This window comes from Aulonocara stuartgranti, assembly GCF_965226115.1.
Source record: "Aulonocara stuartgranti genome assembly, chromosome: 19".
Lineage (NCBI taxonomy): Eukaryota > Metazoa > Chordata > Actinopteri > Cichliformes > Cichlidae > Aulonocara > Aulonocara stuartgranti.
In genome coordinates, this window is record NC_138955.1 from 12,710,244 (window position 1) to 12,727,869 (window position 17,626).

Genomic DNA, 17,626 nt, shown 5'->3' on the forward strand with positions numbered 1-17,626 from the left:
AGATGTGTGGGCTACAGCTACCGATAACTTACCAGCAAAAATGGGTTTATGATTGAATTTTTTTACTTTTTATGTTCAACATCTACATTTTTACTCTGCATATTCAGAATTCTTGTGGCTAACACCACTGCTGAATAAATTGATTTGCCAGGCAGATTATTAGCTACAGCTGTTCAAATGTTTATTTGTTTTTAAACGCAAATCAGTCAGCAGTCAGGTGGCAACTCAGTGCATTTAGACATCCATTGCTGATAAGGATAACCTGCTGAAATTCAAACTTTAATTGGCGGTTATTGTCAGACAAGCTGGTTTAAATATTTTAGAAACTTCCTGTCTAATGGGATTTTTCCACACAGTCACTTTTAGGGTTCACAGAGAATGGCCTGAAAAATATTCAGTGAACTGCAGTTTTCTGAGTGAAAATCAGAGGTCAGAGGAGACTGCTTTGAGATTAAAGGAAGGCAACAGTAACTCAAATATCCACTTGTTACAACCAAGGTGTGCAGAAGAGCATCTCTGAATCTACAATGTGAATAAACCAGATTGGCTACGGCACCGGAAGACCATACCAGGTCCTACACTTGTCACCTATGAACAGGAAATTGAAGTTGCCATCCTCATGGATTCACCAAAACGGACAATACAGGGTTGAATAAACTACTTGTCAGTTTCTGCTGAAGTATTCAGATGGTTGTCAGAATCTGGCATAAACAACATGACTGAACAACAAAACCAGCAGCCTGAACATGTTGTTCAGGCTGCTGGTTTTGGAATAGCATGTATGCTGTATGTTTTTGGCACACTTGGGGCTTCTTAGTGCCAACTAAGCGTTGTCCGTCTATGTGGCCACAGTGTAGGCTGACGGCTGCTTCCAGCAGGATAACGCACCATGTCACACAGTTCAAATCATCTCAAACTGGTTTCTTGAACATGACAATGAGTACACAGTATACAAATTGCCTCCACAGTCACCACATCTCAATCCAAGAGAGCAGCTTCAGGAAATAATGATGTTCTGGAGCAACTGTGTGTTATTTTTTTTAAGCAAAATTCAGATTTTTCTTAAAATATTTGACTATTCAATTTGTTAACTGAGTAGCAGTTTTAATTGTTCACCTTTACTTTTTTTTATTCTGACATTTCCATTAGTTATAAACCAATTTAAGAAAAATCTTCTGTCAGAAATATAGATATACAGGTAACATGCAGACTGGATAATGAGCTCATCAGTTATTAGTTGTTGTTGTTTAATTTACAGCACTTCCTCTTCCCGCTTTCACAAATAAAGAAAAGTAGCTCCTCTCCCTATCTGTTTGCGAACAGTCAGCCATCCACATCTCATCTGGAAGTCCTTTCCCAGATAAGCCCATTATCCTCAGAGCCGGGGCACCGGAGAATACTCACACTGTAACTTGTCCTGCTAATGGACTTCCTAAACTGAGCCAAGCCAGCTGGAGTAACAGAATCACAACAGCCCAACTGCTCAGCAACGCCGTAAGTCTCACACACTAACAGTGAAGTCTGCCAACTGCTTTCTACATCGGGCCCTTGGATGGATCCTGATGACTTCCTCGTCTGGGCAGGGAGACAGGATCCAGCTTGAGAACAGGGCCCAAACCAGCAGAATATGTTTGGCTGATAGAATTTCCCAGAGGAACCCACCCGAGGGATTAATAAAGTTCTATCTTATCTTATCTTAGAAGCATCACTGGAGCATATGGAGAGCTCCGACATCATAGTACGCAGGTCCCCAGCGACTTTGAAAACAGCAGTGTCTGTGAGGCTGAGAGAAGCACTGAATAATTCAGTAATCTCCAAAATGTAGCTCTGTCTTTTTTTTAAAGTGTGTCTTCTGCATCCAGCAGCACCGTATTGTCCCGTTGGCCCCTAATAATCTACTGTAAAAATGAAGAGTGCTTATAACACCAGCGCTGGGATGGTGTCATGTCTTGGAATGCTGCAGCAGCGTGGGAATGGAAAAGATGTTCCAGTTGGAAGCTGTGTGCCCAGTTTAAACCAGTCCACATCTGCTTTACTTTCTTCACAGCTGGCACAGAGAAAATACCTCCTTGGTTTTTTTGGAAGACTTGAATGTGTAGATATGACGAGTGATTTTAGGACCGTGGTGCACAGGCTTGTCTCAGATTTAAATATGTCAGTAACTTAATTGCTATTAAATTTTGCACAGGTGTTTTTATCTCCCCCCCCCCCCCCATGGATAAACCCAACATGTTTTGACGCTGGCTCTCGTGTTTTAACTACCATTTGGTAGAGACATTTCTTTTTCAGACAAGACCTTTTTTTGTGATTCCCAGCTTTAAAAAGTTTTAAGCTTGTAATAAAATTCCACATCGGCTGTTGGATTAATTAACATTTTCAGCCTCTGTCATCTACCATGGCTATTTCTTCGGTGAATCCCAAATGCACCCACCCTGCAGACAAAATACTGACACTTACATTTTGGTGGTTGTAGAAGTGCTCTGCTGGCTCAAAGCACCATAGACTGGCTGCTAAACTACAGCAGGAGTTGAGCGATGTACGATATGATGATATGATTGTTAGCTTTATCGTGTTTCAAATATGTGTTTAGTTGGGGTGTAGCTCACATAACCTTTAAGTAATACAGTCTAACAACGTGTGCACATCAGGTCAGTGTACTTTCCTGCTCACAAGTCTCCGTATCCTGGAGCTCCACCCGTTTGATGTGACTTGCATTAAAGTAACACAAATGATGCTTTGTTCCATCAGACGTCACTGCTTGGAAAGTAGCTGCATCTGCTCTCATCGAATGGCTGATTAAGAAAACTGTTGTAAGGATAGTTGGTACGGTAGCAGAGGGACTCCATCATAAGGAAAGAAACTCTGAGTTGGGTGCTTTAGGGTTTTGGATTTGATTTGCTGGGATATACAGGGAGTGCAGAATTATTAGGCAAGTTGTGTTTTTGAGGAATAATTTTATTATTGAACAACAACCATGTTCTCAATGAACCCAAAAAACTCATTAATATCAAAGCTGAATGTTTTTGGAAGTAGTTTTTAGTTTGTTTTTAGTTTTAGCTATTTTAGGGGGATATCTGTGTGTGCAGGTGACTATTACTGTGCAGAATTATTAGGCAACTTAACAAAAAACAAATATATAGCCATTTCAATTATTTATTTTTACCAGTGAAACCAATATAACATCTCCACATTCACAAATATACGTTTCTGACATTCAAAAACAAAACAAAAACAAATCAGCGACCAATATAGCCACCTTTCTTTGCAAGGACACTCAAAAGCCTGCCATCCATGGATTCTGTCAGTGTTTTGATCTGTTCACCATCAACATTGCGTGCAGCAGCAACCACAGCCTCCCAGACACTGTTCAGAGAGGTGTACTGTTTTCCCTCCTTGTAAATCTCACATTTGATGATGGACCACAGGTTCTCAATGGGGTTCAGATCAGGTGAACAAGGAGGCCATGTCATTAGTTTTTCTTCTTTTATACCCTTTCTTGCCAGCCACGCTGTGGAGTACTTGGACGCGTGTGATGGAGCATTGTCCTGCATGGAAATCATGTTTTTCTTGAAGGATGCAGACTTCTTCCTGTACCACTGCTTGAAGAAGGTGTCTTCCAGAAACTGGCAGTAGGACTGGGAGTTGAGCTTGACTCCATCCTCAACCCGAAAAGGCCCCACAAGCTCATCTTTGATGATACCAGCCCAAACCAGTACTCCACCTCCACCTTGCTGGTGTCTGAGTCGTACTGGAGCTCTCTGCCCTTTACCAATCCAGCCACGGGCCCATCCATCTGGCCCATCAAGACTCACTCTCATTTCATCAGTCCATAAAACCTTAGAAAAACCAGTCTTGAGATATTTCTTGGCCCAGTCTTGACGTTTCAGCTTGTGTGTCTTGTTCAGTGGTGGTCGTCTTTCAGCCTTTCTTACCTTGGCCATGTCTCTGAGTATTGCACACCTTGTGCTTTTGGGCACTCCAGTGATGTTGCAGCTCTGAAATATGGCCAAACTGGTGGCAAGTGGCATCTTGGCAGCTGCACGCTTGACTTTTCTCAGTTCATGGGCAGTTATTTTGCGCCTTGGTTTTTCCACATGCTTCTTGCGACCCTGTTGACTATTTTTCATTCATTCATTCATTCATTCATTCATTCATTCATTCATTCATTCATTCATTTATTTGTTCATTTTCAGGCACAACAAATACCTATATTGAACATAAAATGCACAAAACAAAAAACAAAATTGCCTGAAAAAGGAGTGGGACGAAGAAAACTTATTAAATCCCACCCCTATACTCACTCATCAACAAAAAAAACAATAAACTTCCCGCAGCTACGCCCATCATTGCATACAGACCCATCAACAGCCCCGGGCACATACAAGCATCTAAACAGCAGCTCGCAAACAACAATTAGAGCCTTCATAACTGAATACAGAATATATAAATTATAAATTGCATTACCACAGGTAACAGGCAGTAATAATTACAAGAAACAAACACACATACGTATACATACATATATAGCTACACACACATGTACATATATGTACATACATACGCACACTTTTTTTTCCTTTTTTTTTTTGAATCCATACCAGCAATGGTAAGAGAACAGACATTACAGAGCACACTAAAAGCATCATTGAGTATACTGTGACCAGACCAACTGTTTGTAGAGAAATTTAAATCTATGAATATTTTTGCATTGTTTCAATTGTAAACTCAGACTGTTCCAGATTTTCACACCACATACAGACACACAAAAACCTTTACGGGTTGTTCGAGTTCTGGGTAATTTGAATTCTCCAAAGCCTCTCACATTATAAACCTTTTCTCGAATTTCAAATCTAGTTTGTAAATTTGCCGGTAAAAGTTTAGTAAAAGCTTTTTACAAAATTATGGATGTATTGTAATTAACCAGATCCTGGAATTTAAGTAACTTTGCCTGAAGAAAGAATTTGTGAGTATGATCTAGATAACCAGCCTTGTGAATTATACGCAGTGCTCGTTTCTGTACTGTGACTAATGGATTAGTTGTATTATTATATGTATTTCCCCACACTTCCACACAATATGTAAGATATGGAAGAACCAGGGTACAGTACAGAGTACGAAGTGCATCTTTATCAAGGAATTGTTTCACTTTGTTCAAAACTGCGAGGCTTCTGGAAATTTTGGTTTTTATGTGTCTGACGTGGGGTTTCCATGAAATTTTATTATCAATTATGACTCCCAAAAATTTGTTTTCACTCACATTATCAATTGGTACACCTTCAATGATAATTGATAATTCTATATTATATTTTAAATTACCAAAAAACATTGCTTTAGTTTTATTTATATTTAATGATAATTTATTTATGTCCATCCATTTTTTAAAATTAATTTTAGCTCCCTGTTTACAGTCATTACAAGATCAGTATAATCATCACTACTGAAAAATATGTTGGTGTCATCTGCGAACAGTATGAGTGTAAGTACTTGAGAAACATCAAAAATATCATTTATGTATACATTGAAAAGTTTTGGTCCCAACACTGACCCTTGGGGAACACCACATGTAATACCAAGTTTCTCTGAATGGTAATGCCCTATGCTAACATATTGTTCCCGACCCGTTAGGTAACTTTTTAACCAGTTACCAGCTTTCCCTCGAATACCATATCTTTCCAATTTATCCAATAAAATTGAGTGATTGATTGTGTCGAAGGCCTTTTTGAGGTCAACAAAAATACCAACTGCATATTTATTTTTATCCAGTGTATCAGTAATTTCTTCTAATGCCTCAATTATCGCCATTGAAGTGGTTCTTTGCGTTCTGAAACCATACTGACCAACATTTATTATTTGATGTTTTTCAAGGAATTTTTCTCATCTTGAATTAAAAAGTTTTTCTAGAATTTTTGAGAATTGAGGCAGTAGAGAAATAGGCCTATAATTGGTAAAACTGTGTTTGTCATTACTTTTATATAGTGGTATTACTTTCGCAATTTTCATTTTTTTTTGGAAAACAACCGGACTGAAATGATAAATTACAGATATATGTTAAGGGACTAGCAATATTCAGAATAACCTGTTTAACTACAGACATATTTATGTCATGATAATCCATTGAAGACTTACTTTTACATTTTAATGTGATATTTATTACTTCGTGCTCATTTGTAGCTGAGAGGAACAGTGAAAAGGGATTTGATTTTATATTACTGATATTTTCATTTTTGTGACACGGGATGTCCGCTGCTCGTTCAGGGCCAACATTTATGAAGAATTTATTGAACCCATCGACAATATTACTCATGTTGTGATTTTCACCATTTGCATCAGTAAAATATTCAGGATATGATGTTCCAGAAGATCCTTGTTTAATTAAGTTATTTAACACATCCCAAGTTCCTTTTATATTGTTTTTATTTTCATATAATCTTCTTCTATAATAAAGTTGTTTGCTCGTTCTTATAATATCAGTCAATTTATTTCTATATGCTTTATATCTTTGTTCCACTTCTTTTGTTTTTACTTTGATAAACTGTTTATACAGATTGTTTTTCTTTTTGCAAGCATTAATAATTCCTTTTGTGAGCCAAGGACTTTTTATCTTTGTTTTCTTTGTCATGTGTTCGTTTACAGGACAATGTTTATTGTACCACATAGTAAAAATATCTAGAAAATTATCATAAGCCTCATAAGCAAAAACTGGTAAGTGGTCAGTTATATCACAGACAAGCAGGCCACTATTAATTTGGAAATCCATGACATTAGTAAAAATATTGTCAATAATAGTGGCGCTATGGGATGTTATTCTGCTTGGCTTTGTTATTGTTGGATATACATGTAGTGATGAGCTGTACATCGTGTCAGTAAAGTCATCAATGGCTTTTAACCTTGTTGGATTTAGCAAATCAATATTAAAATCACCACAGATAAATAGTAATTTTTGGTTCACCGAAGCAAACGTTTTTTCTATCCATTCATTAAAAGTGTCAATACTTGAACTGGGTGTCAGATATATGCAACTTATTATAACATTTCTCTTTTTTTCTTTTGAATGAAAAAATATTCTTTTGACTATTTTGAATGAAACGCTTGATTGTTCGATGATCACGCTTCATAAGCTTTGCACTTTTGAGACTGCTGCATCCCTCTGCAAGATATCTCACTATTTTTGATTTTTCTGAGCCTGTCAAGTCCTTCTTTTGACCCATTTTGCCAAAGGAAAGGACGTTGCCTAATAATTATGCACACCTGATATAGGGTGTTGATGTCATTAGACCACACCCCTTCTCATTACAGAGATGCACATCACCTAATATGCTTAATTGGTAGTGTTAGTGGAAAATGATTCTATGTTTCTTTACCTTCTTTTAAATGTACAAAGATGCCTTTTCTCTGCCCTTTGTCTATGGTTAGATTAGTTTAGAATTATCCTTTTAGACTTTCCCAGCGAAGACATATTGTTTTGGGACATATTGTTTTAGATTGTTTTATCTCTCACAGCTTTCTCCCAGCTCTCTGCTGACGAGACTAGCGCCACATATGGAGTTGTTTATTTTATCTGTTTATTATTTTCTTATCCTGTTCTCACTGTCTTTCCTATAAAAAGTGCCAAGCCTCTGTTCACGGTGTGAGTTGTTTTTAACAGCTTACCCGTGTGCACGTTAAAGCATCAAAAGTAATTCTGTCTCATTGTGTCTTTATTTCTCCTGGGTCTTTTGCAGAGTTTTCCCCCAACAGGTAGTAGGCTTTCGAGCCTATACAGCTTGGAGTAAGACAACATACATGAAGAGGATGATGTGGACAAAATACTCATTTGCCTAATAATTCTGCACTTCCTGTATACAATCTATCTTGCAGTCAGGCATCTGTAGGCTTTAAGTCAGACTGCTGGGTTTCCTCAAACTCAAAAATCAAAGGTTTTCTCTTCATCACTGAACTAAATTGATTAAACTGAATGGAACTGAACTGAAAACCAAAGAGTTAAACAAAACTGGAGCACCTGAAAGGCCTTGAGAGAAGAACTGCTTGGAAGATGAAGCTCTTTATAGCAGATGGACTTTTAATTAACTGCTCAGACTTGAGACTTGAAATTCATTGTTCTTCTTTTTAACTTTCAGTCGAGAACAAGCTTTCAATCTCAAACTTGGGGCTGTGCAATCAGCTTAGCACAAAGACTAAAGAGTGGAAAACAGCTAGCCAAGCTGTGCTATATTTTTGAGCAGTTTTTCTAAATATTAACCAGCCAAACGCAAAATCTTATTATCAGTGAGCTTTAGAGGAACTATAAGGTGGATTCTGCAAGCTAAAAGCTCCTTTCAGCTGCTCGCTTATTCACAAAGGGTCAGCACACCACCCTTCCTGACATAACTCATAATAGTGTCTTCTCCATATCTCAAATCGGGGAACTTTTAATATCAGACAAATGTGTAAACCAAGGTGTGATTTGTTAAACAATTAACCTTACCTTTGTCCTTGAATAGAGCTGGGCTTGTTCTTTCTCTAACCGTTGCAGACTTTATGCCAAACTACACTTCACACGCATGGCTCGAGCTTTATATACAAGAGAAGGGAAACTGTGACTTTCTCCTTTCTCAGCAATAAAACAAATTAGTTCATTTCTCAGCTGAGTCTTGCTGTAAAACTACTGTCACTGAGACATGTATAATCCTGGAACCATTACCTTGTAAAGCCAGAAATTTTTGTCATTTAATTATTAGGTGTGCGCTCAGAGGTCTCGGAAGTTTCTATGGATGTTTGAAGACTTTGCTGAATGCACAGTTAAGTCTGCAATATTTCAGTTTTAGATACTCCTCTAAAGCCTAAAAGGAGTGCTTCTTATACCACCCTTCTATTTTTTTTTTAAATTGCTTAACATTTCCATGCTTGTAAGGGTGCTGGAGCTATCCCAGCTGTCATAGGGTGAGAGGTAAGGTGCACCCTAGACAGTTTGCCAGTTACTTTACGCTCACTATAGACAATTTAGAGTCACAGAGTAACCTAACATATATGTCTTTGGACTTGGAGAGGAAACAGAGAACCGAGAGTCGACAATATCCACACAAGAAGTTCCACCAGGCCATCAGGAGCAAACCAGTCACCCTCTTGGTCTGAGGTGAAAGTGCTAAACAAGACCTGCCACCCTGAGTTATGCTTAAAAGATGCATTTTACGTGGCCTGATGTAAAAATACTCCAGTTATACAGAGCAGACTCGGTAAAGTCCCCTCTGGCCTTCAGTGAAGCACCAGAAGCTGAAACCTTGCTCCATATGCATCAGGACAGATGCTCGCATAAATTCCTGCTTTGTCTTTGTGTTCTGACACTTTGTATTTGCATAATATATACACAATGCACAGACACACACACGCAAGATTAAACTTGTATTTCTTAGAGCTCGATGATCACCGGATACAGCCGAGAGGCAGTCGAGTGGGCTGAGTTTCCACTATTATTATAGAGGAATTCCATAGAGGCTTGTTTTTTTGGGTTTTTTTTTTTTTTTGGAGAGGGGGGGGGGGGGGGGGGTGTCTGGCAAAGTTGTGTGAAATGCCGACAGTGATTCTCACCGGAACTAAAATTGCTGGTGACTGTCTGTAGCTGTGTTTGCAATAAACAAACATACAGAACACACTGCAAAGTGTGATGCAAAATATGTTTTGTGTGACAACCATCATGCAATACTCTGTTAAACCTCCTCAAGGACAAAGAGGTCAGAGGTCATAATCGGTATGGAAACCTTCCAGCTAGTAGAGATTTTAGGAAACAGCAGAGTCCTTGCAGGCTTGATTGTGTTGTGGGAATGTGGAGCTTTGTCTTTCCACACATCTCAGGAGAGACAATATTGACTTTAGCAGTAGGTTTGCTCTGCTGTCAGCCCCCCATGCAACCAGGGTTCCCTGTCTGCACCTTTAAAAGGCCTGTTAAGAGCTTGATTGCCAGGCCCCATGTAAGAAGAAAATTCCATGAGACGTTAGAGTGTGCGGTGTTCCCAGCTAAGCTGGCAGTACCAACACCTCACCATGGCTGCTGTGTGTGTTTATCTTCTTTTATCCTCTCCTTGTCTCAATGTGTAGAGACTTTTCCCTCCCTGCTTTGGGGTGTCACTGTCTTTCCCAAAGATAACTGTGACAGCAGAGCCGCGAGAGGCGCAGCCATGTCTGTACGAATGAAGACAAATATCTCCCAGCCTTGAGCCAGATGTGGCTCTGACCCCTGTGACCTTCCCTTTCTATATACTCAGCCTGGATGGAGGGCAGAGCTCGCTGCCTGATGGGTCTCTCAGTGAAGGGATGGAAGAGAGGGAATAAATAATGAAAAAGACACTCGGAAGAAAATAAGGGGCCTATGATGGCTACTGGTTGAGGCTGCTGCCAGTCTTTTACTGTATGCTGTAACTGGCTTCGTAGTGTAGCGGTTGGCATGTTTACAACCAAAAGATCCCCGGGGTGATCCTGGGAGAGACACAAATCCCTTCAGGGTTGCATCAGGAAGGGCATCCGGCGTGAAAACCAGACATGCGGAGCTGCCCACTGTGGTGACCCCTTGTGAATAAGGGAGCAGCCAAAAGTAGCTTTATGGGATTACTCAGTGACCTGCTGTTATTTTGTTATGATACGTCAACTTTAATTTGACCTTGCATGCTTTCTCTTCAATAACAATCAGGTTTGGGTTGCCAGGTTGCAAATCCTTTGTTTAGCATTTATCCTTTCATGATTGTGCATTTGTATATGATGATCTATTGATAAATACTTAATAATTTGATTCAGCCTCACAGGAAAAAAGTTCTGGGTTTGATTCCACCTCCCGACTGAGGCCTTTCTGTTTGGTGTTTGGAAGCTTTCCCTGTGGCTGCCCTGGTATTCTGGCATCCACCCACGGTCCAAAGATACCTTATGTTAATTAGTGCAACCAACTGTCTGTGTTCCTCGTGGAATGACCATACACCATAGTGGTAAAGGGAGTTCTTTTTTTTTTTTTTACAAGCTCTCACCCACGCTTATAACTGATGCAAAAAGCATGTAATTAGCTTTTTAGAAATTTAAAGCCACAGGAGTTATAAACTCATTAGAAAGTGGTTCTATTAAACACCAGAAATAACAGAGAAAAGTAAGCCTGTTGGCATTTCTGAGCGTGCTTCATCACAAAATAATTGCTTGAATGCATCAGCAATTAAAAACATAACAGTGCACAGCTGCAGACGGGTTTGTGTTCCAGTTATTGATTTCATTTTGCTCCTCGTTGCCTTCCCTCCACCGTTGCTGGATCACATTTCTTTATCTTCTTCTGTCAAGGAAAACTCGGCATTCCTGATTCCCAATGTTGTAGCGGTGGGCCTAGCTTTGTGAGGACGTCGCACACATAGCATTTTCTGTTAGGTGGGGCTGGATGAGCTCATATTGTGGGCTGTTTTTTCTGTTTCTTGTAGCAGAGAGGGAATAAGATGAGAAATTTCAGCCTCCACAGCTCTGTTATGCCTCTGGGGTGTTATAGCGCTGCTCTGATTTCTTCGCTGGTGTCTGAGGCCGTTTAAAGGTTGTTACGGATTTTGGAGAGGGGTCCTCTCAGGCTAATGTATTCTGACTTTTTCGTACGCCTCTGATTTATTCGCACACATATGTCATAGTTGCAAAGGTCATCTGTGCAAACCAAGAGTTAAATATTCATGCTGCTACAAAGTCTTCCTTTGTCTTCATGATCGGTTTAGCTGCATTGCTTAATTTACTCGGCGAGAGGAGGCTCCAAATTTAGAAGCGTTATTTAAAATGCATAGGTAGACTAATGAGCCTACCTGTGCAATGAGGAAAAATGTTGCAGCAGGTTTTATTTAGATTCAGCATGAAGCAGATGTTGTACTGAAGAAATTAAAAGGGTCAATATATTTAAGTGAATGAATTTTTTCTCATTATGTGTAGCTGGTTCGGTTCTGGTTTTATTTGGCCAGCATTTCATTTCAGTTTTGATTCATATCTCTGTGCATAAGAAACTAATCCAATTACATTTGCAAATTAAGAAATAAGAGAACCACTGTTGCTGGAATAGAAGAAGGTGACGTTTTTTTTCATGCTTTGCACACCACAGATTAAACTACACTGACCTCCATTATAAATTGCAGGGACAAAACCTAATTATCTGCATGGTTGGACACCATGCTTGATCAATAAGTTGCCATTTGTCATGAGTGTTGGACCCATAAGAGACAGTGCAATCACACATACACAGCTAAATAGAGATATGTTTAAGATTGGACTCAAAACTTTCCTTTTTGATAAAGCTTAAACCAGGATTAAGTGACCCTGAACAATCAGTTAATTATGATGTCATAGGTTCAGGCTGCTGCAGGATGTCATATGACACACTGAGCACTTTTCAGTCGCTGTGTTTATATAGCAGCATGCCTCCTGTTAAAAGAGATTTTTTTTCCTTCCCGTCGTCGCAAAGTGTTGGCTCACAGAGGATTGTTTAAGTGCAGGGATGTTCCTCAAATACAGTAGGGTTTTTATAGTATAAATCACTTTCAGGCGACTGTTGTTGGGAATTGGCCCTGTATAAATAAACCTGGATTGGACTGAAGTGATGCAAAGTGACGTGGAGACGGAGATGTGGAAAAAAGACAAAAACACGACTGCGGCTTCTCCTACAGCTCTCCCATCTTTGTTCTAAGCAATGCCCACCAGATGGTCATTTGCATGTGCTTCTCATCTGCTGAAAAATAGCAAGTAAAGGGGACCAGATGAAAACCCACTACTTAACTATTGCTCAACCCCACTTTGTTATAATAAGAGTTTTGTTTTATCCTGAAAATGTCTGAATGGGAGATTTTAAAAGAGCACTGATTGGCCAAAGTCTCCTGTCATAAAAGCCTGAAAGCCCACTGAGGTAAAGCAGCCCAGTTCTCTCCCAGACTGCTAAATTATAATAAGCTGAAAGGTTATTATTGATTTTCCTCTTAAAACCCAACTTACCACAGCTTTAAAAATCGGTTTATTGATTGGTAGATGAATTAAATAATGCAAATGAATTGCTCATTTGTAGTTTTTTTATAGAACGAAACTTGCTGTTTTTCTTCGTTTTTATAATACTACAAACAGAATAAGAAAAAGACATCCAAACATTTCTGTGAATGTGATGAGCATTTTTCCCCTATTAATTATTTTTGTATTGTAATAAAGACTCATAAACACATTTAGTTACAGCCCAACATTTTCTATTTCACCTCTGATTTTCTTCTTCAGGATGCTGAACCTCCAAAAATGCCTCGTGTTATTTAAACGAATCAACTTTAAAGACTAAAAGTAAAATATTTGCCTCTAAAAACTACCTTCGGAAACTCGAAGTACAAAGACACAGCTCCTCAAATCTGTTCCAAATGCCGTTCTAAAGCATTGGGTGGAGGTCGACTTAGCTACCCTACACCCTTAATGCTTTGGCTATTCTACAAACAAGGGGAGCTGCTTTTGGTTTAAAGGGAAAGAGGTGATGTTCATGTAGGTAAAACCAACCAGCGTTGCTTCAGTGACGCGCAAAGGGAGTAAAAACTAAAAGATCACCGCGAATTAAAGCTTGAAAGAGCCAGAAGTGAAGATCTCTCATCTGAGTCTTTCCTTTGTTTCCCCCAATGATCTGCACCCAAGCTTGCGTGTCAGCTGCTCGTCGTAGATTGGACGCGCTCTCCTCATCACAGCCAGCGGATGGATAACGCGTGAGCGTGCGTGAGCGCGCGAGTGTTTGAGAGTGGGGAGATGATATGACTCGGCGCTAGGACCGTGGCTCTGTCAGTGCGCAAATCCCAGCAGAGAGGCATCGCTCTGGTAGAAGCGGCTGTACGCGCAGAGACAGAGAGGCTGTCTGTCTGCGCTGCGGTTCGACCCATCACCGGCGTGGGAGGCTGTACCTTCCACGGCGCACGGACCTGAACCAGCCAGGCTGCGGAGCCCTCCGTATGGGCTCACCATGCGAAGGATACGGGCCAACGCCATCGCGATTCTGACCGTTGCATGGATCTTAGGGACGTTTTATTACCTGTGGCAGGACAACAAGCCCCAGTCGTCGCCGTCGTCATCGGCTTCGCAGACTCGCGGCAGGGGCCACGGGCAGAAGGTGATCCCCGGTCGACTGGAGATTCACCGGGATGACAGGACCATCCCGCTGATAGTGAGTGAGCACGGCTGTGAGGGATAAAGAGGAAAGGGGGGATGAGAGCGGCGCTGTTGCTGAAGGCGCCGAGCTGCAGGAGAGTGTGTGCTGCATGTTGATGTGCATGTGTGTGCGCGAACCCACGGATGATGAGGATGGAGGTGGAGGTGGTGCTGCACAGCTGTAAGTGTCACAGTTTGACTGGACGTGTAGGCTGCAGGCTTGAGCGCCGACTTCAACCTCGTCAGGTGCACGCAACCTGCAGAGCAATCTACAGCCTGCCGTGCAGCCCTATTTTGTTGCGTTTCCCCGCCTTTCTGAGCTGCACACCCGACGCCAGGGAACCTCAAGTACCCGTAAGAGGCTTTCCGTAAGTCTCGTGCGTCGTGCGCAAACGCCTAGTAAACCACATTATGCTGCGACCTTTCCCTGATTGCAAATGTGAGGTGAAAAACACGGACTCCCAGGTCGGGCATTCTGTCATTAAAGGGCCTGTTTCAGTCAGGTCATGTCTGTATTCGCCTGTTGTTGCCTGAGGGAAGGAGGAAAAATACCGAGACTGTAGGTGTGGTGGTCGTCAGGCTTGACTTTTAGTAGCCACCAGGTTGCAACACAGCCTACAGACGCGATCTGAACAGTATAGAGCTGGAACTGGCTACATGCCAGCTCAGATTAGAATATCCAGTCTAGTCGGGCTGCAGGCTTTCTGTTGCATTTAGTGTGAAGAGATACAAGACCTGTAGCTTGTGCTTTTAGAGCAGTGCAGAAAAATAATCTGGTATCCTGGGAATAACTGACAGGTCATTGACTCAATATAAATGACTAAAAGCTCCTTTTAATCTTGTCAGAAGGTGGAAAGGTTTTTGCTTAAACAATAAGAGATTATGTGTAAAATTTAAAGTAAAAGTGAATCTTAATAGAATATTTTTAGGGCAAAGGCATAACCAAGCACTTTCCCTCAGATATCTATGCCACTACCACCCAGTAAGCAAATATAAAAATCACTTAAGTGTGTGTATCCAGTTCAGTTTTAAGGAGACAGGGACTGATGTGGAAATACTGCACACTCGAGCCTCTTTCACAATTTACTAGACCAATAAAATTGCCTCAGATGTGGCTGGGGTTGTGTGCCAACATGTCAAAGCGTTTCCCTCCAGCAGCAGCCAAATTGTTAAAGCGTTGTTCGCAGGATTTATTAATTCAGGGGCAAATACCAAGCAGTGGGGTTGTTGTGGCATCTATGCAGGCAGGCCCTCTGGAGCAGAAGAGAGGAAGCTGTGGTTTGCATTAGTGTGTGAGCACTGGCCAAGAGTATGGCGATGATCGGAGAATGCACACAAACAAATATGGAATTAGTTTAAAAAACCCTCAGTGTGACTGCAGTCAGAGGAGAGAGCGAGGTGTATCATGTCCCCGTCACAGTTTACAAGCTTGTGCCATAAACTGCAAACTGCTGCTGAACCATAAACAGACCTCACTTCTAATCAGATTGTTCTTTGGTCTGTATGCTTTAGTTTTGAAAGTGAAGCCTTTACTGTTTGTAATCTTTGATTTGCTCAGCGGGGTCGTTCACCTTTATCACCAAACTGAGATTTTCTAGTTGTAGTTTGTCCTGGTAATCTGACCTGAAGCTCACAGGCTGCCAGCTCGGCACAGCAGGGTCCCACGGTTCAACAAGAGCAGGCTGGTACAGAGGAAGGCTTTCTTTCTTTCTTTCTTTCTTACAGACTTTCCAATTGTTTATTTTTCCCTTCCTTTCTTTTCACTTTGTCTTTCCCTTTATTGCCCAATCTCTCCTCTCATTCTTTATTCTTTCCTTATTTCCTTTGTATCTTTATTTTATCTTCTTCATTAGTTATCTATTTTTTTTCCACCATCTATCTATTTCTTTTTCATGTATTCCCTCCTTAACAATTTCTTTCTTTCCATCCTTCTTTCTTGTCATTCTCTCCTCCTTCCGTCCTCTTAGGCCTCTCTTTTTTGTCACTTATGTTCATTAAATGCTTTTGAATCACTAATACATCATCTTTGAAAGCTGTCGGCACTGTCTCCACTTTTTTCCTCCACATTTCTCCCACTGAGCCTCCAGTTTCCCAGAATTGCTTTTGTTTTGCTACAGTAACCAAGTGCACGAGCATTTTTCATCGTCTAATTTGATTTTAGAGTTCACACTAACTGACAGCCTCGCCAACCTGCACAGCTCCCCTCATATCATGTCATCGCAGAGCCACATCAGCCAATTACTTTGTCATTTTTTCTTGCAACACGTGTCCCCCCTACTAATTTTTTTTTTTGGTTACTAACATTATTAATGTATGATTTGATAATAAGAAGTTGTCAGTACCTGGAACCGGCTCAGACTGCTGGTCTGGGTGCCCAGACTTTTTTTTTTTGTCAAACATTATTTCTGACATGCACTTCATGAGAGAACTGTGCTGTTAACAATCTCGTCTGAGCTAGGATTAACTACATATTCCATTACAGTGATGCATACATAACTTGAAGACTTTGTGAGAGTACAAAGCTCAACTAATGCTTTGTAGTTTGGCAACTTCCACTACACAAACACAAAAGCTTTTAAAACCCGGATAAACATTGCAAAAATAAGCAGCATTCCAAGAAAATGGTTTTTTTTCTTACTTATCAAGAGTTTTAACTCCAAAACCCATCTAATCTGCAAAGTGTGCGTGGTTTGTTTAAATTCGATTGCCTGTAGTATAAACCCTGTTCGATCCTGGTATGTCCTAAAGAAATGCAGCGCATATTTCTTTCCTGACTGACTTAACCCAAATAAGATGAAATGACTAAAGCAGAAACAGCTCTATAATTATTCCAAACTCATGTGTTCTTATAGAATCCTCGATGAGCCGACACCTACACTGGGATATAATTTCTAAATTTACCCACCCATCTTTCTCTGAAAAGAAAATTTGCATATCAATACACATTAGCTATATGGATGAAAGTGTTGGGCCACACCTCTTAGTCTTTGAACTCAGGTGTGTTCAGTCCCATTGCCACAGGCATATAAATTTAAGCACGTAGCCTTTACAAACATTTGTGAAAGACTGGCTCGTTCTAAAGAGCTGACTGAGTCTGAGTGTGGTGCTGTCATACAAAACCACTGTTATAATAAGTCGGACTGTGAAATTTCTTTCTCCTAGATATTCCAAGATCAACTGTAAGTGGTATTATTACTAAAGGAGGCAGACCATGTAAAGTTGCAGAGCAGGGTCTAGGCCTAATATGTAGGTGGCTCATTGCTGTTGTTCACAGAGTGTTTATGGACGTATCTGTCTTGCTCAACCTGAAACTACCTTCCCCTGGCAATGTGTCTTTTCATTTTAAATGAATCCCTGTTAGATGTCAGTCTCCAAACGTATACCAAATGTGCAAGTCTGCTTTTTTAAATGACCAAAAATACTCTTTAGAGAAAAGAACCAGTTTTGCTGATGATGAAAACTAGCTTGACAGTAATAATAATAATTTCATTTA

The 17,626-nt window shown here is 40.4% G+C and overlaps 1 protein-coding gene across 1 annotated transcript in view; it reads left to right on the forward strand.

Annotated features, from left to right (window-relative positions):
* Positions 1-13,715: 13,715 nt before the first annotated feature.
* Positions 13,716-17,626, forward strand: part of galnt16 (UDP-N-acetyl-alpha-D-galactosamine:polypeptide N-acetylgalactosaminyltransferase 16) — a 36,825-nt gene continuing 32,914 nt past the window's right edge. Inside the window, exon 1 of the mRNA XM_082517335.1 lies at positions 13,716-14,149. Coding sequence (XP_082373461.1) covers positions 13,949-14,149 — 201 coding nt within the window. The 5' untranslated portion in view covers positions 13,716-13,948. The remainder of the gene's footprint in view (positions 14,150-17,626) is intronic.